The sequence below is a fragment of the Ptychodera flava genome, chromosome 2 (assembly GCF_041260155.1).
Source record: "Ptychodera flava strain L36383 chromosome 2, AS_Pfla_20210202, whole genome shotgun sequence".
NCBI lineage: Eukaryota > Metazoa > Hemichordata > Enteropneusta > Ptychoderidae > Ptychodera > Ptychodera flava.
In genome coordinates this window covers 13,379,957-13,407,793 of record NC_091929.1, presented here as the reverse complement: position 1 = coordinate 13,407,793, position 27,837 = coordinate 13,379,957, and the positions used below count along the sequence as shown (strand labels likewise).

Here is a 27,837-nt window from a genome sequence, read left to right as displayed (position 1 = left end):
TAAGACCCGACTGGATCCGACCCTAAGACATGGTCACCAGGTTCAAAAGTTCACCAGGAAGTAAAAACTCGAATCGTCATTCGTAACATCAACACAAAGGATGTCGCAAATATTCGTCAGTGTACGACAACAATATCTGCAGTTATTTGCTGCATCATCACGCCATATTGCAACAAGCTCACGACCACATTCAGAAGCTTCCAAGGCTGAAAAACCGTTTCGCAGCTTACGTGCCTTTGTAAGGTCAGCGAAGCAGGAGACACCAGAACCTATTGCGACTTCTATATCAGGTTGTGATATCTTTGCATTTTCGGGGATCCTAAATATGCTGTCACAGTCCTAAGTCCTCGAAGCTTAACAACTAAATCTTTCACTAAACCCAGGAAAGTGATCACCAAATGTCAAATGTTTCGAGTATAGGAACACAATATGTTGGAAATGTTACATATCTGCATATGAATTTACGTTCTTAGCATATCAATGTACCTCGACGAGTGCACAATGAACAATAATAATTCTTTTTTCATAAAAAACAATGTACATAATTCTTTTTCATCATTGAATTTTAGGAGAAGTCCCAAAATGGATTGATGGCAGTTTATACAGAAACGGGCCTGGTTTGTTTGAAGTTGGAAATGAAAAATACAACCATGTGGTCGACGGTCTTTCACTTTTGCATCGGTTCAACATCAAGAATGGTCAGGTATATTAAAGAGATGACATATCTCTAATAAATAAATAAATATTTCTAATAAATAAATAAATATCTCTTAATGAAATGTCGCACTTTGACTATTGTAGTTGTCCTGAAATGTAGAGAATTTTTTGCTATTCATTATGGCAAAATCATTTTCCATGTTCCCCCCGAAATGTTAACATTTTATAATGTCAAATTCCTTAGCAACGTTGTTCTAAACCATACTATACATCTCTCATGCACATTCAAACTCAAACCTTTTTATTCATTACAGGTCACGTACCAAAATCGTTTTCTGCGCAGCGACCATTATATCAAGAACATGAAGGCCAACCGGATAGTGGTGAGTGAGTTTGGTACAGTTGGTCATCCGGATCCCTGCCAGAACCTCTTCCAGAGAGTTTTATCCCGTTTTAAAATGAGGAAAGGTTCGGAAAACTGCAATGTGAACGTGATGAGCATCAAGGATGAAATGTACGCCATGACTGAGAGTCCTTACATATGGAGAATTGATCCCAAAACACTGGAATCTGTGGAAAAGGTATACATTTTGTAAACCCATATCAATTATAATATCTCAAAGGGACAAATGTGTGAAAATTTACAATGCTAATAAGAAACAACCTGTCTCATCGCTTGCATTATAAATCTTTGTAAATCGTTTTACGAGGCTTTCTGAAAGCGGAAAGCCGTGGCGGATATGTAATGCAGCTATATTTCTGTATGGCTCAATCATAATTTTGGTTGTGCACTCACTCATATGTATTGGCCATGACTGTTTCTCCGGCTATAAATAGAGGAACAATGCTAATTACTGCAAAAAAGAACACTGTTTTGTCACACATGAAACATTAGATTCTAATGTGTCGGTTTGGGGCCCAGTACTTGTACAAATCAAACTGTTTATCCTCCGATCGCCTTAGAACGATAGGAATGTTTAGAACGCACAGAGGATTGAATTGAGTACTTGTGTTAACTCTTTTGAAAGTGTAGCAAACCATTTCGTTCTCTCTCATCGTCTGTCTCTCTCTATGTCTCGGTCTGTCCCTGTCTGTCTGTCTGTCTATCTCCTCCCCTCTCTCTCTCCCATCTGTCTCTCACATGCATAATACATACATACGTAAATACGCACATAATACCTACCTACCTACCTACCTACCTACATACATACATAGCTGGACATTACTGAGTTTTTGGCTGTCAGTATGGCAACAGCACATCCTCATTACACAAACGATGGCACGCACTACAACATGGGATCTTCGTACGGGAAAGTCGCCAAATACAACATCATCAAAATTGATCCAGCCGATGCAGGTATGTTACAAATACTTCTCCGAACACTGATATTCGGTGGCAGCATTAACGATATTTACGTATAAATTTTAAAAATTGCCATCAAGACCCTGCGAGAGTCGAAGAAATGTCACAGTTTACTTATGCAAAGTGCGATAGCTGGAAGAGTCACTCAAATTCTTTATTCGTACCTATACTAGAACATCTATACCGAAATATAACGTGCACATGTACGAACACGAAAGCAAAGCCTGATTATTTTATGTTTGCGTGGACAAAAACTAGCCTCCTATGATATATAAATGTTACATTCATATGCCATAAATACAGGTTGTCCACTGATTTATTGGGACTAGATATGCGAATTGAACTCAGACACATTCCTTTCACGTTGAAGGACTGCGATAGACCTCTCAGTCTTGTCTACAATGGTCTACGTGTTATTTTATATATTCTCTTCATGTGGACGGACTGTGGTATACTTCTAAACTTTTGTCCACAATCGTATGAACATGAAAGACAAACAATATACATAAAATGAGTAAATGTTTTGCCACACATTGATAGTATCACTCTAATATGTCCTCGATGCCGTAAATGTGTGATATCTCGAGCTATTACTTTGAAACTTATGGTACAATGTCATTCAACAATTTTCACGAAGACAATTTCTGATGACTTTATTTACATCCTTGCAGTAAAAAATCTAACTTGCTTTTTTCACAAAAAGGTTGCATGTATAGAAGGACAAGGAGTTTCAAACATGGTATTGAAACGAAATATAATGAAACACTATGACAGTTTAACTTGTTTAGTTGTAATTCAATATCACTTCCAGGTAGCCAGTGTTTCCACATTTTTACTTGTCTAAAACCATTTCTTTGAGAAGCCCAAGTCGATGTCACTCAAAAGCTTCATTCAATTGAAGTAGCCTTGAGATCGCTATTTTGTTCAGTTTAACGACAAATGTGAAACTTAAGGTACACGGAAACCTGAACTCTAGTATTAATCCTTAGTAATCCAGGGAGTCTAGGGTCTTTTTGGCTTAGGGTAGTTAGAGTACATACAGTAGGAGTTCCTTCAAAAATGCTGTAAGTTCTTGGTCAAGGGAGTGGTGTGCCCATTGATTTCTTTCCGCTTGTCAAACATTACAATTAACACATGCCTGGACTAATATGTTTTGTCACTGTTATGCTGCACGCAGGCAGTTAATTTTCCATAGGCCACAACAGTAGCGTTGAGCTAAATTTTCCTATATTAAAAATCATTCAGCGGCACGACGGGTATGAGGCAATGTTAGCTTGACTGTTGATCACTTTTTCGTGTGTGCAACTCCACGGAAATTTTGAGTTGTGAACATAGTGCCTTTGATGGTGCTTTTGCAGTAATTCATGCCTATTGCTATGATTTACATGAGCCATATAACTCCCTATATTATCAACGAACGCTACAGCCATCTTTCACAAAAAATGTCTGCATTTCGATTCAAGTAGTCAAATATCTTTACAAAAGTGCTTCAAATTAAAGTTCAAATCAAACAAAAAACACCAATGTAAGTTTCAAAACTGAAAGGTTTGCACAATATTTAACCTGAAATGTCTTGTCAGGCAACGAACCAGGAAGTGAATTATTGGTCTTGTGTTCAAGTATACACATATACATTTTGATAATGGTCCGAACCAAATATGACCGCAAGGTGCAAGTCTAAAAACCTTACACGTTATGTTCATCCATTTGCTCCACAATGCAGCTCAATACATCAATGGCAGGTAGAGGTTTTGATTTTTTAAATACTGTTTATATCAAAACAAATTTTAAAACATGCCTTCAGGTGTGATTCTAGTATAAGACAGTATCGTCAATGATGACTCCTTCTGGCAATATTTTAAAAAGATATTCTCTCTTTTATCAAACGGAAGGTCAACCGTTACTGCAAAAGTCATCGATCCTGTGTTCTATTCCTGGTAGAGGGCGTGACCCATCGTACTACCACAGTTTTGGAAGGACCGATAATTACTTTGTGTTCGTAGAACAGCCACTGTATATCAATGTAATGAAGATACTCAAAGCGACTTTATTTCGAACTTCATTTACGGATATCATTGAGTATAAACCCGGGAACAAGGTGCGCTTTCACGTCGTAAACTCTCGCACGGGAGAAGTTCATTCCACCGAGTACACCGCCGATGCCTTCGTTTGCTTCCATCACATCAACGCGTACGAGGATGACGGTCACATTGTCGTTGATCTGTGCACTTACAAAGATGAAGAAGGCATTTACAAGGCATCTGTAGAGGAAATGACAAAAGCTGAGTACGTGCCTACGCAGGGGTCAAAGATCATGAGATTTGTTCTACCATTGACTGTTGATAAGGTAAGTTAATATTTCTTCAGTGGACTATAAACATTATGTAGATATTAAAGTTGACATAATTTTGTGATTACTAATGGAATTCTCGATAAACTTTTCTGATATTTGGATTATGGAAACAAAGTATGTGCCAATATATGTCTCTTACTTTCGAAAAAATATTTTTGGTGGGTCACTGTGCTCAGTTTTTCACTGTGATAATTTGGCAAAATGTAGCCGGGAATTCACATTTTGATACTCTCTCACGATCGTCATTATGTGCGCTCCCTAGATACCATTGACCTGGCAGAATTGGATTGACTAAAGTTGGCATAGACTGATGAATCCAAAAAATACACTGACGCCTATAAAAATGAATCAATTTAAAGATCTTGCCTCAAAGGAATATGCCACTGTAAACTGCTAATACCAGGTGGTGTCGAATATACGGATAGTTTTCAATCGGATTGGAACCCACAACATACGGCATCAGTCGCCTAGCTGAGAGGCCACAGACAGAACCGCTCGGCTAAATCTCCACTCCAAAAAAGAGTGGTTCAATAGCCGGCTAAGTTGTTACATTTTCTTACTGAGACCGCTCAACACGTTGTAGAGTTCGTGAAGCACTCACGCACGCATGCTCACTATCATACATCGCACATACACACTTTATCGAAGCGAAGAAACGAATTTCATCGCTTTAACTGGGCGAACGATAACCTCGGGGACAATCAACAAACATCAACGAGCAGAACTGCCCATTACAGTTGTATTTTTTACGTGCCTCCCTAATAAGTATGCGGCCAAATGATAATGGGGGACTTTGAAATTTTTGAGGATAATGAAGAGCGATCTGAAAAAATAGGATTTCGATCGCGATTTCTCCACCCCCTTACCATTATTTATGAACGCAGCCTAAGGATTAAGATAACACGTTTATTTTTCTGTTGTTTTCATTGTTGTTGAGTACAGTATTGACCAGATGTTGAACTTAGGATGTTTTAAATATAGGGACTCTTAATATCCATTCTGTTTCCTTGCATGTTGCTTTTACAGAAGGCTGGAATCCATAACTTGGTAAAGTTACCAAATACAGAGTGTAGTGCCAGGTTGGAGGACGATGGCAGCGTTTTCTGTGTTCCAGAAAGAATAAGTGATGCAGGTATTGGGTGATTCCTCTCTGACAGCAGATAAGAATTCGAAACACGTTGAGAGATCACATAATGGTAGTGTTCGAGAGTTTGAGAACTAGAGAGAGAGTGTGTGTGTGTGTGTTAGTTTGAAAGTTTTAGACTTTGCAGAGAGAGAGAGAGAGAGAGAGAGAGAGAGAGAGAGAGAGAGAGAGAGAGAGAGAGAGAGCTTAGTCTTCAATATGGTGATGTTAAATCTTTGCTTAAGAAACAAGAAGAAAGAGAACAGAGACGGAAGAACTAGTATAGACAGAGGAGAGAGGTTGAGGTAAATAAGGAACAATATTTAGTATTTTATTTATTTACTCACTAACCAACAGGTTGCCCCAATAACAGTTACGTTTGAAAAAAAATATAATACAAAGTACATACCTAAAAGAAACAAATGACAAACAGAACATTTCGCATAAAGAAAAATCAGCAGAACCATTGCAGACAGACACAAAAATATCCAGACAAAAAACAATGATTCAGTAAAAGTATCTTGCATAATGATGTCGGAAATAAATGTAGTTATCAAAAATATCTAAAGCTTTCAAGTTACAGATGGAGGTAAAATATGTCTTAGGTCTTGATAAAAAAGATTTGTTTCAAAATATTCGTACGTGCTGACGCTGGTCTAAAAAGAACAATATGACAAAATGTAAAAGTAGGAACGTTAAATTAATTTGTGAAAACACATCTGGTATAGTATAATAATAGTGTAGGATTTTTTAAAGAAACACTATGTCTAAAAATTTCGCCAGTCCTACAGAGTAGGAAGGCAAAATTGATGATGACATAGATTACTATACATATGTAAAGAATAAGCCTGTGATAAACGAGGAAAGATATTTCATAAATGTAATTACGACTCTTTCAAGTTTCCCTATTAAATATGATTGATGGGGGACCGTATTGGTGAGAAATTTTCAACCTGACTTCTGACAAACGAGACATATAATGCCGTTAAAACTTACTGTTAAAATATTTAGTACGCTTTTGTAAATCAAAACATATTAAAAGCCTTTGAAACCACGTGATCAATATGCATACTCCAGTTAAGTTTACTTGTTAAAATACACCAAGGTCTTTTACAATGTTTGTACGATTCAAGAATGTTTGTTTACCACATTTGTAAATATGTTTACATTTCGTTTCATCGTGAATGAACTACAGGCACACTTTTAAACATTTAATGACAACTTCCATTTTGTTTGCCTAAACAACCTGATTGATATCTTGTTGCAGTCTGACGCAATCAGACATATCAGTAATGGACATAAATAACCTAGAATCATAACATACAAAGATATATTAGCATGGCTCAGACATTCAGATATGTTATTAATGTACAGTACAAAAAGGTGTGGGCCTTAAAAAAGATCCTTGAGGTACACCTAATGTAACACGTCCCAATGATGACAGCTCCTAGTCAAAAGCTACCCTTTGTAATCTACAGTTTAGGGAACGAGCACAATTAACGGCAGGGGGGCTGGAAGAGAAAATATGTGATGCATACATTTTTTACAGGCCCCCCTAACACCAGCAAAAATTTTAGTGCCCCCCCATCACCGGCAACAAAATTTTTGTGGCCCCCTCCCCAAAAAAGAAAGATTACATAGGTACACAGTTGTACACATATATATAATCCTTATAACTTTTAATTTATGCTTTAGTAAAAAGAACATTCTTGCAGTCTTGAAATGAATAATAAACAAATAAATATATAAATAATAAACAAACAAAATAACATATGTTTAAGCTTTACGACTTGTAACACCTACAGCTACTTTTCAGTATTGTGTTGTGTTGATGTTCAGTTATTATGCTGTGTGTTGTGTGTTTAGTTTGAATACCCTGAAAACAAAAGACATTTGGAGGACATTTTTGACAGATTCCTGCACAACCCTAAAGATAAGTGTTTTTATGAGCAAAATTCCATGTAACTTTCCCCCTTCAGTTTAATATAGTTTTAAATTAACCCTTTACTCAAAAGTCATCCGAACAAATGGTCACACAGGGGTCATGTACATATTACCCATGGTATATAGAATGAATGCACTGTCTTTTTAATTTCCAAAGTATGATACAGCAAAGAGTAAGAATTTTAGGACAATTTTGTCACTGAGAAAACTGAACTGAACTGCATAATTATTTTTGAGTCTGTTTGCTGGTATCCATGTTTAGCATTTCATATGCGGTATGTCTATGCTTTACTTCAACTGAGTATCTGTATGATGTTTTCAGATGTTGGGGAAAATGTATAACATGACCATTGTGATTTCAATGCACTTTCCACAACCCAGTGTCTGCCTTTCTATGACTACCCAAGATATTCAATGTTACTCCACTGTAATGACAGTCTGCCATTGGAATAGTCCTTAATTGGCTAACTATAAAAGACCCATTAATGCAATTTTTCTCAAAAAGTAACAGTTCCAGAGCTGGTCTCTGGAACTAATAATAATATTGCTCATTTTACACATAGCAACTGCATTGTGAGGTTTAAGACTTGGTATTTCATCATGCTACAAGAAGTCTAACAAGGAACTTCAGCTTCAACAAGGAACAAAAATGCTGAAAAATATTCTCTGTCTGTCATGGTGTAAAAAATTTTGGTGGCCCACCCCTTACCTTCCCTGGAATTTTCATGGCCCACCCCAAGAACACTCATTTTTTCGTGCCCCCCCTTTTCTCTTCCGCCCCCTGCCGTTAATTGTGCTCGGTCCCTTAGATATGAGGAGAACCAGGTAAATATATTACCACCTATGCTATATGCCTGAAGTTTATGAACAAAAGACGATTTACTGAGTCAAAAGCTTTTGAAATTCTAGGTAAATGGAGTCTATCTGCCCTCCTTTGTCCACATCTAGGTTGATATAATTGGTAAAAGATATAAGATTTGTCACGCTCAAATGGCCGTTGACAAAGCCATGCTGACTTTCACTGATGAAGCATGATTAAAAAGCTTATTATAAATTAGTTTCTCAAAAATCTTACTAAATGAAGGCAGAAGGGGGATTGGCCCATAATTTCCAGCCTCAGTTCGGTCCCCAGCTTTGAAAATAGCGTCAACGTTTGCCCTTTTGAACGTAGCTGGGCTAACACCCTGTTGTAAGGACTTATTAAATATTGTTGTGAGAGGAACAGATAGTTCTTTAGCACACCTCCTTAATATAACACCTGAAATGCCATCAGGGCCACACACTTTTGTCGGATCAATCCCCTTTAATGCATTTAGTACTTGATCAGCTGATATGATGATAGTGTTCAGGTGAATTTGTCACAACATGTTTGGTAAAAGTAGACTGAAAATAATGGTTGAAGAGTGAAAATAATGGTGACCGTTGAGAATATGAGCATAGAGTCGGTGTCATAACATGATAGTCGCTTAATAGCCTACCAGGAAATAAATCGGCAATATTAGAGATGCTTGGAGTGATCAAAGGGGAAAGAATGTGTGCACAGCGAAAGTGCTGGAAACATTTCATCAAACTGTGCTGCCTTTGCAAAAGCAATATTCAAACATCTTGAAACTACAGAAACACTTATTGAAGGCAAACGATGACTCAACTTCCGGCAAAACTTGTCAAACTTGTAAACACTGATATCCTTATTCAGACACTGCTTTCGAAAGTGCCAGTGGATTGGCCATTCTGAAATACTGTCAACTCAAACAAACGGTATTGTGTTCTACGTTTATGAGAGGGGGCATATTTGAAGATAAATTTCGATGAACCTTGCTAATACACGTTCGCGGGACTTTGCAGTAGATTACAAATACATTTACAAAACTTCCACTCTGCCAAGGGTAGAAACATGTAAAAATGAGCAACAAATATTTGAGAAGTACTTGAAAGTTTCGTTGACTAAAATATCAGAGTAACGGTTTGTGTTGGTATATATATATATATATATATATATATATATATATATATATATATATTATATATATATATATATATATATATATATATATATATCTTAGGATTAAAGTGAATTCATTGATCAAATGTAAATTTACTTGGATACAAATGACAAGCTTTCATTTATAGAGCGGAATCGTAACGGCTACTTTTTTCAACAGTTATGGAGTTACCTCAAATCAACTATGCCAGTCATAATGGAAAACCTTACCAGTACTCATACGGTATCAATGGGGATGCTAGTGAGGTAGGTACTCGTCTCAGTTACCGAGACTGCTCTGCCGGGCTCTAGTATCTACCGGCCGCCCCTACACATTCTTGGGAAATCCGAGGCAAAAATGTCGGAGCTGAGATAGCCGACCGTTGGCAAGAGCCATGCATCCTGGGAGCAACTGATCTATGATGTTATTCATATTTTGAGACAAAGCTCACGGAATATATAACTTCAAGTTATGTAGGCGTGATCCCTGAAGTCCCTCTTTAGAAGTGAATGTGAAATATGACTTTAAGGTCTGGGATCAGTTTACGGGCAAGTTCGAGACGATTGACCTAGGATATAAAGTCAGCTCACAGTCTTTACTTATGAAAGTCACTATTACATAAGCTTGAACATGTTGAAGCTATATTTTCTTTGACTTAATCTCAAAACATAATAATGACGTCATAGATCACTTGCTCCAAGGATGAGTCGCACTTGTCTGTGTTGATCCATCTTGCTCTGAGATTTTTGAATTGGCTTTCCCTAGACTGTGAAGGGGCGACCGCTCAGAGTCTAAGACTAGGTAGGTACAAGTAATTAATCGTGTGCTTTTATACTGTCGAGAAAACACACGAAGGAACTTTTAAGATGTCGAGCGTAAGTACGAAAAGTAAACCTGTGGCTTGTATGGCCCTAGACAACACAGGAGTGAAGAAATGAGAAGTCCCTCCTTTTGGTTTGAGTGATCAGTGATGAAAATAAGATGGTGGGATGTGTTGCCACCTCTGCTCGTATTCCTACTTGGTCGATTGATGTCGCTGGATAACTAGATCCAATTTTACCAAATTCTCCCTTTGGTCCTTTTACACATATGGAACAATAGTTGGAAGAATGAAATACCATCTTCTTATGTTGATACGTAAGAGGATGAAACAGTGAGAGACATGTAACATTACCATTCTGTTTGTTAGTATCAGTGGTTTCAGAAATCAGACACGGGGGTTACAGAACAGACTGATGAGGTTAATAAAGGTAGAACGCGCCACGGGGACATATAGTCGGACTCTCAAATTCTAACAATTCTTATCTACCACTTGTGAGTGCTCGTATTAAAGCTCTTCGAGACAGAAAAACTTGTACCGTCTTTGTTTTTCGAAAATCCAAAATTTATTTTCCGCATTAACACAGGAATGGCGGACATTTTGAATTTCAAATATCGCAAAATGTTAGGTAATTTGTTTCGCTAGTTCCAAACTTTGCAGGGTGATCCTCAATTTTATTGTTTTTTCCTAAGAGAATACTTGAAATTCCATTTAGAAAAGTTTGGGCAAAAGTTTTAGGCTTTCATTTTCAAAGCGCATACTATCTTAATGAACCATGTTCATTTATTCTTTCCTATTTCCTTTTGGGTTTTGTCATGTGTTTGAAGTTCTCTGCTTATTTTACTGTGGGGACTTTTCATGCTTCCGTTAGAAAATGAATCTCTGTCGATAATGAATGTACATTTCAGACATTACATCGTCTCATTGATTATCGAATTTAACTATGCCAGCTTGTATGTGGATACAGCATGCATACCTAAGCTTATGTTTGCTTGTCTAATATCATACAAATTCGTATGTACTAGGTTCAGATTTATTTGCAATGTACTCCATGCATGAAATTTTGGTAAAGTAACATTTATTTGCATATTATTACAGCTCTTACGTCATCAGGTGCTGCATATTTTCTGAATTATCTGTAGTGGCCTCTGGCCATATCTGAGGATATTGAAATTGTACGAATGCGTAAACTTTATTCTAAGTATAGACTAGATTAATTTCAGTTGAGTTTTCATCAAATTTGGTTTTTTGAATTTTCATCAAGTATTTAATCATCTAGATAATTTTCTTTCTTTAAATCGATCTCATCAGATTAAGAAAAAAGATTTCAAAAACAAGTCATACAAAGCTTGGGGAATGGATGACTACATTGTATCTGAACCGGTCTTTGTTGCAGCGCCCTCTGCCGGTAGCGAAGATGATGGTAAATATTTCATTAAACATTTCCTTTTTGAATAAAGGATTTGATACAGATGTTGCTTGAGAATATTCCCACTAGTTTAAAAAGCAATAAACCGTAACTAGTGATGTAGCTGCATGAGACACGTTTTGCAGCCTGCCTTCGGTTGTTCGCGCATTCCTACTGTGTAAATATCCAATTTGGATGATTGAACTCCAATACGGCCCAGAATTAATTTGTCATTAACAGCATTTGATTGTCTACACATGACAACTTCTTATCCAGAATAGGGGTTCAATTTGAACAGACCTTTTGGAGATCATAAACCATATGTAACCCTCTTTCCTAAAACAAAAATAATGATAATACTATAAAAAGTTACACCATCGTTTCTTCTCAGTTTCTAAGATATCCTAGAAGGAACAAAACCTGTGACATTTGATATTATTTCCATGAATTTTGTTCTACACAGTAAGGGTACATTTTCTTCATCATCTCACTAGGTTTTAATTAAATTTCAAAGCGGGGTCCTGTCAATAAGATGGATATATTTTTGCAATAATTTCTTCAGTGTATTGCAATGGTACAATATTTTAACTATTATTACCACACAATGTATTGTCAAACTAGTAGATTTTAGAATTGGTCATGTATTGCTGCCACAAATCTTGTAAAACTTTTGGTGTACAGTATCACAGATACTCTGAACAGCAAAACAAGCCTACCCTTATTTTGGTACATTGGATGCGATTTTCTCGTGGTGATGGACTGACGGATATCAATTACGTGTGGAGAAAATATTCAAGAATATTCAGTCATAACCAAAACCGGAAACCACGCAGAAGTTATATTTTGAAGCTGGAAAGGAAAAGTGACAAAAAATCACATACTTACCTACAAAATCAAAGAAAATTAGCATGTCATGTTATATTTATAGAAACGTTTTTATTTTCTATCCGTCCCAGGATTGATTTTAGACATTAACGCTTTGGAAAATATATTACAATACAACATGTTGCCATTTGCATCAAGGTTACACGCTTTTGGCTCTATAGTTTTCTGTTTGACTCATTTGGAGGATTTTAAATTTGGTTCAGGGCTTTCTCAAAGAAACTGCAAAGAAGTCCTGAATTGACATAAGGAGTTTAGAAATCTCAGGAGTAAGGCACACTGTACTGGAAACATTGAAATTGACTTCAAACTAGATGTTCAATCATTTTTCAGGTGTGGTCCTGACGGCTCTGGTTAGTGATGATCCAAGTAAGAAACCTCACTTGCTAGCCATTCTGGATGCCAGGGATTTGAAAGAAATAGGACGTGCTGAAATCAACGTTGACATGACAAGCAGTTTTCATGGGATGTTCATTCGTAATACTTAAGTTGTTATGAAAACATCAGAGGTGCATTGAAGGCATCATTTGGTCCAACCCTTGCTATGGTTGTAATATTTAGCATTCTGAGGGTGCCATTTTAATAAATAACAGGAAACATACCCCGTAGGGTAATGTTACGTTATATCGTAATTTTTTGTATTATGTATCAGTATTCATATCTATTGGTTTTGAATTTTAATTTGATTTGAACAAGATGCATTGTAATGTTAGGATTATCATTATAAGCTTTAATTCAGATAACGTTTATCATAATTTTTGTATTTACCAGTGATTTGAATAAGATGCATTGTAATGTTAGGATTTATCATTATAAGTTTTGGTAATTTTAAGATAAAGCTGCTATTTTAATCAATAACAGCTTTGGAAATTTGAAATAGCACGCGCCTTGATTAAGAAACACAACCTTTTGCTCAAACTTTCCTGAATGAAAATTTCATTCATTATCTCACAAATCAAGGATACAAATCAGAGGTCACATTGCATATTTGATACTAGAGAAAAAAGATTACCTGACATAACCGATAGTTGACATTCAAAATGGCCGCCATCCCCTGTTAACGCTATGAGAAAATGAACTTTTCGATTTTCGAATTACAAATACGGTGAAAATCTTTCTTTCCCAAGAGCTTTAAAATATGCCCTCACAAGTAGTGGATAGAAAACTTAATTCAACAAATTTGAGACTCTGAATATCTGTACCCGGAAAGATTCTACCTTACTTGAAGAAATAATATTGATATAGTAATTGAAGCGAGTTGTGTATAGCAGTGTATTTCCTCTGGTATTAAAAGAACATACTTTGACATTGTACATTATATATAAAGTGATAGATGTAACCGGAAATAAAGCATTCATCCCTTTGTCTTCAGGGTGATACAAGATATGTCGAGGGTTAACTTGATAAACTAAGACGGTGTGCACAAAAATCTGCATTTTGAATCCTTGTCTTATTTCCGACATGTAATTGTTATGAAAGAGAACCAGTTCATTGAGCAACGTGCTACATATGGATAGTTTTGTGTGCACAAAAACGGAACTTTTTAAAATTAAGAGGATACAGGTTTGAAACAGGTGTGCTTTTAACTCAAACCACCTTGGGCATTAAAGATCAAATAACTCCAATTCCCTTTAATACGACAGTGCGTGTACTACAAAACTACTCTCTAGTTCAGTTTTACAGATACTCACAGCAGTAAAGGACTTCGATCGCGCAATCTTACTGTTTATGACAGGCAAACAAAACAAGCAAATGATAGTTTGTTGGTGTGTACTTGACAATGAGGAATGGTTGCCGTCTCTTAAGTCAGCAGCCAGCGACAGCCGAGCGAGACAATAGTGTCTGATACATTCAATGCTATTGAGTATAGAATTACAGTACTTCTTCGATAAGCGAATACAATTCACGTGCCGCCTGTGCATATCTGAATAGAAGGGGCAATGTTTAGTTTTCATGCCATGGGCATATGTAAATTGCTGCATAATAGTGACCACGATGATATCGGTACAATATACTGAGTTACTGGTTCGTGTGTTGTGTAAACAGTAAATGAGAAAAGGCTTGTAGAGCAAAGAAACGTAAAGAAACACCATGAAGCACGTAAAAACAAATGATAGCCTAAACAAAATCAAGAACCAAGGATGAATTTCAGATTCATTAAATATCTTCAAATCATGGCGTCAAACAAAGGCATGAAATTGATTCCCACTCCAAAATGGGTTAGAAAAACTCCCGTGTGACATATGATATTGTGGTATATAATGGGGAATAATCAATCACTCAGACATCCGTTCAAAGATAAGTTTACAAAAACACCACTGACTGTTCACTCATGATTTGATCTAAATAAATTTGGCGCTAACAAAGCGAATACAGGATTATATTATGTTGTATTGATACAATATTGCTGTAAAGGATTAATTGACTTTTCTTTCCCGCAAATGAGTGTCGGCCTGTGAGGGCGCACACAACAAATTTCTAATCATCGGCATAAAGGGTCTTTTTTCAAAGCGTTTCGGTGTCGCCAGGTGGTCATGTCCGCCCGTATTTTCCTGTAGGAGTGATATTACCACAAACAGGGATGTTGCAAATACTTGCCAGGGCACAACGGCACCAACGTTTATTGGCTGCATCACCGCACCTGGCCGCAACATGCTCAAGAGCGCGTTCAGAAGCTGCCGAAGCGAAGGGGGAGTTCGGTGACCTTGCTGCTCTCGTACGGTCAGCGAAGCAAGAGACCCCAGAAGCAATCAAGACGTCTATAACAGGTTGTGATTAATTTGTTTGAATGGGGAGGTGTTTGATAACTTTGTATCATACCACGTTCGGGGTTGAAATGCGTTCTTCCTTCACCATCGCAGGACAGTAACTATTAAAGACATGGTTGGTTAGAGCTAGGTGTCAATAGGCAGCGTTGCTGTGACGTAATCGATTGCGCTCGGGTCAGAGGTCATCCCCACAGAACCTCTGCGATGCAACCCTAGGTAATTTTTTAGACATCTAAAATCGCCCTTGGCATAATGAAGGTTAAGAGCCAGGTAAATAATATTTATTGTGCATAGTACACATCTTCATAAAACATATGAATTAGCGGTTGCTGCATATTCAAGTTACTCGGCTTGTGTCCTATATTATTTTTCAGCTCACGTGTTAACACACATGTCATTAATGTCGTAACTATGTCTGTCTTATCTGTGTCTATCTGTGTGTCTATCTATCTGTTAGCACAATAACTCAAGAACTGCCAATCAGATGAATATCAAATCTGGTATATAGATCCGGTTTGCAATTTGCAATAACTGATAAGTTTTTTGTCAGCGTGAGTTGCATCTTTTAAGCACATTTGCATAATTAATGATTGTATGCATACAATGTGATGAGAGTTGCTACAAAAGTTGATCACACAAGGCTATCTCAGCGGTGAAAGATGCTAGGGATAACACGCAACTTAATCGCTAATTTGTATATTTAATGAACTTTCCTTATTAGGAGCAAATATCTAAATTGACTTTTAAAGTTGACTAAACTTGCTATGCACACGGGAGATACTATGATGTAATATTTTGGAAAGTCACTTAGCATTTTCTTACTTCAGCAAATTTTAAATTTGCATAATAAACGAACTTTCCTAATTAGGGATATATATCTGGTTTTACTTCATAAAAGTTCATGTATGTCTCTATGTACAGAGATACTGTGATATAACATTTTTGAAAGCCATTTGGCATTTTTCTCCAGTTAATTAAACTATTTTGCATACATAAAGAACTTTTCTAATTAGGGATATGTATCTGGATTGACTTCATAAAAGTTGATGAAACTTGCTTTGTACGTTGGAGACAGTATGATATAACATTATTGAAAGTTATTTCCACATTTCTACTTATGTTAAAGCCCCACTCAATTATCAGATTTATCTAATATAAATATGATGTACTTGATAAAATATTCAATGGAAAACAAAAGAATGACAAACTGTTAATGAGCTATTGACACATTTGTTAATGCGAGAACCTGGGATTGAGAAGGGCGCCTTTAATTACTTATTTGCATATCAAAAGAACTTTTCTGATTAAGGTAGAACGCACCTCGGGGACAGATATTCGGACTCTCAAACTTTTACAATTCTGTTCTGATATACCACATGTTGGGGTTCATTTTAAAGCTCTTGGTCAAAGAAAACTTTTCACCGGCTTAGTTTTTCGAAATTCGAAAATTTTTATTTTTCTCAATAGAGTTTACACAGGGATGGCGGCCATTTTTAATTTCTAATATCGGTAAATCTTGGGTAATTTGTTGCTCTAGTACCAAAATTTGCACGTTGACCCCCTATTTTTATTCTTGATTTTGAAAGAGAATGATTGAAAGATTCCTTGAGGAAAGGTAGATTAAAAGTTTAAGTCTTTCATTTTTTAGGTGCATACTACCTTAAAAATATATCTCTTAATTGTGTTGATCAAAGGTTACAAAACCTGCTACGTACGATGTAGAAACCATGATATAACAATAAAAAAAGTTGTTCAACATTTTGAAATCGGCTAATAATTGATTAGCCAATTAGGGATACATATCTCAATTGACATGATCAAAGTTGACGAAAATTACTATGCACATAGAAGATACTATGATGTAACAATTTTGAATTGGATAAAAGTTTATGAAACTTGCTATGTACATCGGAGATAATGCAATATAGCATTATTGAAAGTTATTTAACATTTTCACTTCAGCTTATTACTAATTTCAGCTATTACCAATTTGCATATTTAATGAACATTCTAATTAGAAATATGCATCTCGATTGACTGCAAAATAACGAAACTTGCTATGTACATGGATATACTATGATATAATTAGTCTGTTCAGTGACATGACAAATGTGTTCAGAACACACTGGATTACAGATGTACCATTTTTATTTGTCCATATTTTGAGTATGCTCAAATCAAATAATAAAGAAATAAATAGCCTATGGCTTTCTATAGTAAATATACTATAACCTGTGAAAAAGTTTAGTCCAATACATTTAGCCAAGATTGAGTAATGACTTCACAAAGTTTGAAAACGGGCCTCAAATCCACACACTGCCCCACTGATAAGCATGGCCGCCATTCTTCTAATGAGCCGGGCCAAACACAAAACTGCCAATGTGTTTCCTAAGGCTGATGTGGAATGTTCCATTATGAAAGTCACACAGTTGGAGGAGACAGTATGTAAGCTTTAAAATGAGGGGTCACAATCGACACTCTGCCAACAAATATGGAAACGGCATCAAAAATAACACTTTGACATGAAATTTTACCAAAATTAACCTTTTGATCCAGTATTGTGGCCTGTAGACGTATTAACTAACTATCAATTTTTCATTTCAAACTAATTTTTCGATGTTTGGAGCGTACACAAAAGTCGGAACTGGCCTGTTTTGAAATAATTTTCAATAAAATATCATGGTTACATGGAAATGTGTTTGTGGATGTGCAAAAGTATACGTAACTTTGTAAAATTGGTCTCACTTAGTACTACATCTGCTGAAAATTTGATGCAAATCGGTCATGAAATGGCAAAGTTACAAGCATTTAACTACTTTTCTTTGTCTAAATTGGTGCCATTGTCTTTCCTATTCAACAATGGTTAATAACGACAAAGACCTTCCTTTAAGGTAGCCATAGACACAAAAACACGTGAATTCCAGTTCAAACTTCTTCATCATAATCTGTACACAAACTACGATCTATCTAGAAGAGGCATGGACCAATCACCGCTCTGTTCATTCTGCCAAAACAGCAACGAGACACTAGATCATCTTTTCTACACCTGTAAATTTACTGAGACCTTCTGGAACGAGTTTCACACATTTTTCGAGGAATCTCTCAGTTTGTTCACGAGATATAACTTAAATGAAGTGCTCTTGGTGTTGACGGTTGCTCTGACATTCATAAACACTTGCTACTGTTAGCCAAAGACACATCTATGCCATGAAAATGAAACAGAGTAAACCACACTTTGCAGCTTTAATGTTGCAAGTGAAATTCAACTACCATCTAGAGTAAGAAATAGCTCTGGAAATAGACAAATTAGAAAGACATTGCAGCAAATGGATTTCAATTTTACACAAAATGTCGATAACTAAGCACTGTACTTTATTTTAATTTGAGTTAATGTTACTAAAGAAAATGTTACCAGTAAAACAACAAAGAAGACACTTCCAAATAATGCTGAAAATTTCATTCTTCAAAAATCCATATCTTCAAAATGGATAATCTGACTTTCATCAAATAATTTAAAAAGTAAATTCTCTTCTTTTGAAGAGTTCTATCCTGATACAACATTTCTGATGCTGTGAAAAACGTGATTAATTTTCACCTGAACAGGCTAAATTATAACATTCATGAAAGTTATTTTAGCATGTTGGGATAAACTTATAACTCAGTTGCATACCTGATGAACTCTTATAATTCGGGATAAATATCTGAAAGGATTTGATCAAAGTTGACAAAACATCTTATGTTCATTGAAGATACTATCATAAAAATATTCTGAAACTCGCTTAGCTAGCTCCTAATTTGCTGAATTAACTTTCAAAATTAGGGACATAAGACTGGAAGGACATTACAGAAGTTTATGAAACTTACTATGTATATTTATAAGACAATAATATTGTATCAGTGAAAGATAAGCTTAGTTTGCATTTTCATGTCAGCTGATTCATAATTTACATATCTAATGAGCTTTCACAGTTTGACATATAAAGCTTAATAGACGTGGCCAAAGGCAATTACACCTGCTATATAAAGTGATGACACAACAAGTTCAATCAAAGAAATTCAGTATTTTTATTTTAGCTATTTACATATTTGTATATTTAATGACCTTTGGAATAATGTGTTTTGAATAATGTCCATAATGTTGATCAGAAAAATTTCAATGAAGTTGCAAACTTGCAGCAAAAGTTTCAATTTATAAACAACTGCAATATATACAGAAACACGCGAGCATTATGAGTCCATATCTGATTTATTCTGTAATTTCAGGAGAGGTCCCGAAGTGGATCGACGGTAGCTTAATCAGAAATGGGGCTGGTCTGTTCGAAGTTGGAAAGGATAAATACAACCACATATTTGATGGCCTTTCACTTTTACATCGGTTCAACATAAAGGATGGTCAGGTATGTTTAAAATAGATACTCTGGAACAAAAAGACCCACTCTGACTATTTAAGTTATTTAATATTTTACACAAATTATGATTAATAGTTAATTATTCAAAATACTGTCTCAGAAATAGAATCTCACGTAATTTTTAGTTTTCAGGAATATGAATTGAGTGTTACAGACGCTAGGTTTGATTCATCTCTGTATGGCAAAACATTTTAACGCGACCTAAATACCTGTCATGGTAACATAACAACAAAACACCCTCAAGATCACGCATACTGTCTTGCACTTTGAACTTTTACTAATTACAGGTCACGTACCAAAATCGTTTTCTGCGCAGCGACCACTATACAAAGAACATGAAGGCCAACCGCATAGTGTGCACAGAGTTCGGCACTGTCGGTCATCCTGATCCCTGCCACAACCTCTTCCAGAGAGTGTCATCCCGTTTTAAGAAAAAGAAAGCGTCGGACAACTGCAATGTGAACGTGATGAGCATCAAAGATGAAATGTACGCCATGACTGAGAGTCCTTACATATGGAGAATTGATCCCAAAACACTGGAATCTGTGGAAAAGGTATACATTTGTTATGTTCATATAATTATGATATGATAAAATTACAATAGCTGGAACCTTTGATAATAATTTCGTTGTCTCTCTATTATAAGCAATTACATTATCTTGATTAGGTAGTCAGTATTTTAAACCAATATTGGAAAATAAGAAATCAGTGCCTGTTTAATCTCTGATCTAATTTAGAGATGCTTTCCTTGGGGCCTCTTACCCTTTTTTCGAATTCCACATATTGATAATGAATGACACTTTTTAATCTTTTGAAAGAGAAAAATATTTATTCAAACGAGCTTTTATCAGGACAATCAGAAAGACAGAACAGTTCAGTTAATCGAGCACTGTTACAGTAATTATCAACAACGGTAATTTCCAAAGGGGACATATTAATACTTTGATATATATATATATATATATATATATATATATATATATATTATATATATATATCTATATTATATATATATATATATATATTATATATATATATATATTATATATATATATATATATACATATATATATATATGTAAGTCGAGACGACTTATAAGTTGCTTATTCACATATTCACATTTGAGTAATGAAATAAATGCGTTTCTGTACATATGAGAGAAAGGCCTACTTAAACGCTAGTCTGAGGATTGCCAGACAATGAAACTAAAGTAGCAGATATTAAAACTTTGCATTGCGTTATTATTTGTAACGCTGTTCTTTTAGCATCGAGCACTGGACTTTTCTAAGAGGACTTGCAAACTAACTCACATTTGCATACAGAAACAAAAACCGTGACGATAGGCCTAGCTTAGCATGCTTAGAGGCAATATATACCACTGCATTAAAGGTCCATGAGCTGCAACTCTGCGAAATTTGTCCAACTTCAAGGTACCTCCAATTTCTTCAGATATTCATTTCAATTTGCAAATTGAATGACACAGTCATTAACTATGCCTCAACAATGTTTGCTTGTGGCAGAATAGTCAAGAAATTGAAAAGATTTTCATTTTAAATTTCCCGCCATTTTCAAAATCTTGGCATGTTATATGGAAAAGGGAAAATTTTTTGTCAAAGTGGAGTGAATCCCTTCCCCGGATCTTTTGTTAGTTGCACCATGTTGTATTTGTAAAGATTGTGTAAATGCACCATGTATGCTGTTTATAATGTAGTTGTATGGAGGCGGCAATATTTACGTACCCGTTTATAATTTATCTTTCTCCAAGCGGTCCCCACTCAGTGGATAATTATAATGAGTAAATCTCTCTGAGTATGAACATTTCTGTGAACTAATTTTAATCTAAATATAAAATCATGACAATGATGCCAAAAGTTGCAGCTCATATGTGCCTTTAAAGCTTGATTGTTAGACATGAACGGAAGTTGGATTTGTTTCGTTTATATCAGTTCTGTTTGTAAAGGTGTTTTGAAACTGCAGTAGATACTCATTAAATTTGAAATATTTACATATATAATTTCTAAATGAACGAACCGACAATTTTTGATTATCAAATCCATGTTGGATCATTTATCTACCATCTTTCACTCTCTTCTCTCTCAAACACCCACAAACATGCATGTACACATCACAGCTGGACATTACTGAGTTTTTGGCTGTCAACACGTCAACAGCACATCCTCATTACACAAACGATGGCACGCACTATAATATGGGATCCACGTTCGGGAAAGTTACCAAGTACAACATAATCAAAATTGAACCGGCCGATGCAGGTATGTTCAAATTATGTCAATTAGTGTATTTTTCAATGATCACGTTGTTATATCTATACGTGTACTTACATCACTGAAAATAGGATAGTAAGTGAGCTTAGAAAATGTCAGTTTTGAACATCCATGCAGAGTGGATGGCTTTAGGACCTTTGACCTTGTTTCCTGGTGCAAATATTATGACAGATGTGTTATTGATAGTTAGGGAAACCAAGATTTTATTTGTCGATAGGTACACAAATTTACAGCAAAGTGTAATAAGAATATGATAGCTTGGAAATGTAAAATACAAGTCTTTCGACATTTTAATGACATAATATTAAATCGTTCAGATTCCATGTGTATTTATCACATATGAAGATAGCAATCTCCTATGACAAATGAGCTTGTTTTTGTCATAAGCGCTTGTTTATCACTGGGTGCACACGTGATTTTCATTAATCACCTATGACGTTAAGGTCAGTAATTAGAGTATAGCTAGGGGCTTTCCAAGAAAATACTTTTAATTCGTACCTATAGGTGTATGACCGCTATAGGTCAACGGTATTTATAGGTATGCAAACATACAGTCACTTCATTTCAATGAAGATCGCAAGCAATATTGGCGCCGGCTTTGACATCATAAATGTATGACTTACACACTCTGCAAAACCTTTTGTTTCATAATTCAACTAAAGGCAATGAAGATCGCAAGCAATATTGGCGCCGGCTTTGACATCATAAATGTATGACTTACACACTCTGCAAAACCTTTTGTTTCATAATTCAACTAAAGGTGTCAATTATATATTGTTTTGTACACATACCAAATATAAGTTGGTTTACTAGGCATTAACAAGCACACATTTTCAAAAGATAACTTAACCAAAAAGAAATTTCCAAAGGACAAGTTCAAATCAGATACTCCCATTTCTCCTAGTATTGGGCATGGCGTCATCAACAATGACTTTTCTTACGATAATCTGATATCAAAATTATTTTCTTTTATGATTCTGCAGGTAAGCCATTGCTACAAAAGTCATCGATCCTGTGTTCTATTCCTTCCAGAGGGCGTGATCCATCGTACTATCACAGTTTTGGAATGACCGATAATTACTTTGTCTACGTGGAACAGCCGCTTCATCTCAATGTAATGAAGATACTGAAAGCGAATTTGTTCGGGACTTCATTTACTGATGTCATGGAGTATAGACCCGAGAACAAGGCACGATTTCACATCGTGAACTCTCGCACGGGAGAACTTCACTCCACTGAGTACACCGCCGATGCCTTCTTTTGCTTCCATCACATCAACGCGTACGAGGATGACGGTCATATTGTCGTCGATCTGTGCACTTTCAAAAATGAGGAAATCATTCACAGAGCATTCGTGGAGAACATGAAGCAAGGAGTGTATGCACCCGCTAAGGGGTCAGAGGTCATGAGATATGCTCTGCCATTGACTGTTGATAAAGTAAGTAAATAATTTCATATATCTTCGCCGTAGTGTAATCTATTGTATGTACTTCAAAATAGACAAATAGAGGGATTGACGTAATTGTTCTGTGATAAAGACGTACTGTCTTCGGTGATGGTAAGATTAATTCAATTCAAAATGCCTTTAAAGGCATTGGTCAGGCGTCAGATTGTCTCTTCAGAAAATTTACTTACTAGATTACAATTTCAATATGGCAACTCCATAAACCTCTTACAGACTAGAACAAACACGATCCCTGAGATCGAGTCCCCTACCTTTAAGTCCAAAGACAAATTTAAATTTGACTAGTAAACAGAAGAGAACACTCGTTAATGCATTTTGGGATTCGCTCATTTAGTTTTTGCTGAATCATCAGAGTCAAAACTCGATTATATATATATAAGTTCACAAATATCCCTCACCCTAGTGCGTCTTGTGTACTGCTAATGTGATCAGTGTAAAACTGACTGCAGCAAAAATATCAGATATTGCAGTGAACATTAGATTCTGACTTAAGTTTCGAAAACAGAGAATGTAGGTTTTGAATCCAAAAGATCTTCCATCTTGCAGTTTATTCCATGACTGTTGAGTTAACTTATCGATTACTGGCTTTGAACTAAGATTTAAAACACAAAAGTAACATATATTGTTCACTTATTCTTTCTTTTTCCGACTTGTTGCTTTTACAGAAGGCTGGAGACCACAACTTGGTGGAGTTACCAAACACAGAGTGTAGTGCCAGGTTGGAGGAAGATGGTAGCGTTTTCTGTACTCCAGAAAGAATAAGTGATGCAGGTATTGTGTGATTCCTCGCCGAGATAAGGTTAGAATCGGATAAGAATATGAAAGACGTTGAGAGATCACATTATGGTAGTATTTGAGAGTTTGAAAGCATGAGAGAGAGAGTTTGAAAGTTAGTTCGAGAGTTTGAGAAAGAGAGTTTGAGAAAGAGAGTTTGAGGAAGAGAGTTTGAGGAAGAGAGAGAGAGAGAGAGAGAGTGTGTTAAAATATTTTAAAACGCTGACAAGGGGTGATAACGACCAATTTCTTTCCACAGAACTAGAATTACCGCAAATCAACTATGCCAGTTATAACGGGAAGCCTTATCAATACACTTATGGTATAAATGCTGATGTTTCTGAGGTGGGTAAGATTAATATACTGTGTGGTTTGATATTCATTATAAAACATTTCACAAGTCAAATAAATTGCGAAAGTAGACCTTCAACATTGATAGCACATGCAAGCACAGGCATATAGAAATATAGTCACCTTTTCCGCCCTGTTGATGTCACTTCTCTGCAGCAAATGAGAACGACAGATTTCGGACTGCCACCATCTTATGGTCTGGTTTTAGTCATACTGCCCCTTTTTTGCTACTTTTTAAATGTGTTAAACAGCTCACTGCTTTTTGTGGGGTGAAATGCGTGACATTCTGAACATAAATTACAAACTTAACTAATGTTGATGCATAGGATGACGCAGTAGCCCGTTTGATTTTTCTGATGGTTTATTGAACCATTTGCAAAGGGGCGTGATTAGGCTTATATGATTAATCGGGTAAATCGATTTTGTGTGCTGTACGTTTCCATCTATCTTTATCAGTTTTTGTTTCCCGTGAACTTTCACCTTTATGTCACGTTTTCACTAATTTGCAACTACATTAGACAAGCAGACATTGATATACTACATTTCCTATGAACTAAACCCCCTTAACCTTTGAGCGCCAAAGTCAATTTTTGTCACCTTTGGAAAATAGAATCAAGTCAATTTTTAGGTTTTTGTCAAAATTTTGATAACAAACTGTAGCAAATGATATGTGATGTCCATTTGGTGCAAAATGATCAAAAAATTACAGAAAAATTCATAAAAATTGGTAAAAATGTTGCACTAAAATTTGAGTGGGAACAATTACAGCACTCAAAGGGTTAAGTGATTTCAGAATAAATAACACCCTCTGTTTGTGACCCCAGAAACCCCTTGCAAAACTGTATGTAAAGTTAAATTTTAAAAGTTGTCGATGATCTAACGAAGTTGAAATATGAGAAATTAAAGGATGATTAAAACACACAGCAGAAAAAAAACAGAGAACAAAACTCAAGAAACAGAAATAGGAGAAAGGGCCTACGCACAATTAAATTTGTTTTAATAATGACGTTGTTGACGTGTTCGGCCAAAGTAATTCAAGTTGCCGTAATTTTTTCAGCTTCCAAAATGCAAAGCTGAGATTCGGAGAGTATTGTATTTACAGATTAGTATTTGGCCAACCTTGAGGATACTGTTTCTTTGATTTGATCTTATAAGATTAACAAAGTAGATTTCAAAAACAAGTCATACAAATCTTGGAGTATGGAAGACTACCTTGTATCGGAACCAGTCTTTGTTGCAGCGCCCTCTTCTGGTAGCGAGGATGATGGTAAATATTTCACCGAAATTTCAGTTTTGAACATAGGAATTATTGATGTTGATATTAGCGGAGAATTTTCTAACCAGTTTCAAGATCCATTACTTTTAGCTTTGATGTATTTGCATTTACTGCGTCATACGAGATTTTGCAGTCTGTAGTTGCTTGTTCGCGTATTTGATCCTCAGAGCTTCACCCTGTTTCAAACACGAAATATTATACGTCAAAGGACATTTTACGTTGTTGCAAATGTTGGAGTGTTGGTGGGAGGGGATAGGGGAAATTATTATAAATTCTTAAACCGACAGAAGGATTTCAGAAATCTTGAAAGAGGGTACACCGTTCAGACACTCTGAAATTTGAATTTAAACTATGTATCCCACATCACTTTTTCAGGTGTGATCCTGAGTGCTCTTGTGAGTGTGGATCCGAGTAAGAAACCTCACTTGCTAGCCATTCTGGATGCCAGGGATTTGAAAGAGATCGGACGTGCTGAAATCAACGTTGATATGACTGGCAGTACCCATGGGATGTTCATTGCTAATACATAAGGAATACACAAGAGGAGACTGTCGACAACATTCCTGGAGTACACGAACCTACCTATGGTTGTAACAGTGCCATTCTAGGGGCGACTTTAAAATAATGACTTGAAACACATCCATCGAGTATGTTACATTGTAATATTGCCTAGTCCGGTACTATTATTCCAGTCTTGCTCATTCAATCAATGAAAGGGCTAATTTCAAATATCATAAACAAAGCGTGTGACTATTTTCGATATATTATAATGGGCAATACAGGGTTCTCCCTAGGATTTTTTTATAGAGTAGCGGCTAATTTGCATAATATGCATAATTAGCTTTTTCAAATATTTGCATAAAATTTGCATATAGTTTGTGTTCACGAAAAATTGACAAAACAGGGTACTTATGGAGTAGAGCCCCTCAACTGACTTTTTCAAAATTTAGTACATCCTTACTAAGTTGCATAAGCTCCTACCCTTGTTTAACTCCAATCTGCTACCTCCATGCTCCAATAAAGAAAGGGTAGGAGAGTAAAATATACCGTAACAGTTGGTAAAACTGCTCAGATCTAATTATAGTATTCACCAACCTTTGTTTGAAATTTCAAGTAAATGGGATGTATCTAAATAAGGAAATTACCCCATTGTTAGCTTTGGCAGTTCGATTGAAGAACCAAAATCTTCTTATAACATCTCATTACTTAAAAGCGAAACTTGAAGCGAAGTATAAGTAGAAGTATATTTTATCAGCTTTAAAGGACGATATACGGCGTGATACATGTTGCATATGAATTGACAGTAGAAAATAGGAAATGCATGAGAATTCCTCATGTACATAATTATCAATTTTTTACGCAGGACGAGAAGAGTCTGAAAATGATTAAGGTTGTATTTGGCATTAGTACCTTCTGTACTATCTCATCGCAAAGTTCATCGCCCTATAATATCCTCAATAAGAAGTCTACAATCATATTACATAATGGAATGTTTATCTGGATATATCTTAGTTCTCGTATGCAATGCGGAGATACAGATCAGACAATAATCTGTGACAAATAGAGACGGTACTGTACCAAAGTCATTTCGCACGCTTTTGAATGTAATTGCCATTCTAAGTGCTATGAAGCGATGCCATTAAAGTTATTTACAGCAAAAGCAACAGCAGCGGCACATCGGCCGCTAGGTTCCTTGTTATCCTGTCTTGAATATTTCGTGTTTTACTCCCAAAGTCACGATGAAATACTTAGCCAATGTTAATGTTGCCAAGGCTGTTTTGTGCAGTGCAGTATGTTATTGTTGACAACTGAGTTTCAGTCCCACTGGACCTAACTACAAATCCATTTATCAACATTAACATAGCTGCATACCATGAAATAGCTGTGTGTTTGCATGGCTAATATTTCGCACTTCAGCATATTTTTGGGAAAGCAACAAGAAAAGAACACGATTGGAACTAATTTTGGATAATTGGA

General features: G+C 36.0%; 2 protein-coding genes across 2 annotated transcripts; both read left to right on the top strand.

Annotated features, from left to right (window-relative positions):
- The first annotated feature begins 24 nt into the window (after positions 1 to 24).
- LOC139115112 (beta,beta-carotene 15,15'-dioxygenase-like) lies at positions 25 to 13,133 on the top strand. Its single transcript, XM_070677021.1, has 9 exons — positions 25 to 290; positions 570 to 703; positions 972 to 1,238; positions 1,873 to 2,014; positions 3,913 to 4,367; positions 5,400 to 5,505; positions 9,603 to 9,688; positions 11,554 to 11,665; positions 12,866 to 13,133. Exons 1-9 carry the CDS (start codon positions 101 to 103, stop codon positions 13,018 to 13,020), a joined length of 1,647 nt encoding a protein of 548 aa, XP_070533122.1. The 5' UTR covers positions 25 to 100; the 3' UTR covers positions 13,021 to 13,133.
- Positions 13,134 to 15,012: 1,879 nt separating this feature from the next.
- On the top strand, positions 15,013 to 27,516 carry LOC139115105 (beta,beta-carotene 15,15'-dioxygenase-like). The gene is made up of 9 exons (XM_070677007.1): positions 15,013 to 15,300; positions 19,564 to 19,697; positions 19,997 to 20,263; positions 21,841 to 21,982; positions 22,978 to 23,432; positions 24,125 to 24,230; positions 24,493 to 24,578; positions 25,740 to 25,851; positions 26,236 to 27,516. Exons 1-9 carry the CDS (start codon positions 15,114 to 15,116, stop codon positions 26,388 to 26,390), a joined length of 1,644 nt encoding a protein of 547 aa, XP_070533108.1. The 5' UTR covers positions 15,013 to 15,113; the 3' UTR covers positions 26,391 to 27,516.
- Positions 27,517 to 27,837: the final 321 nt, after the last annotated feature.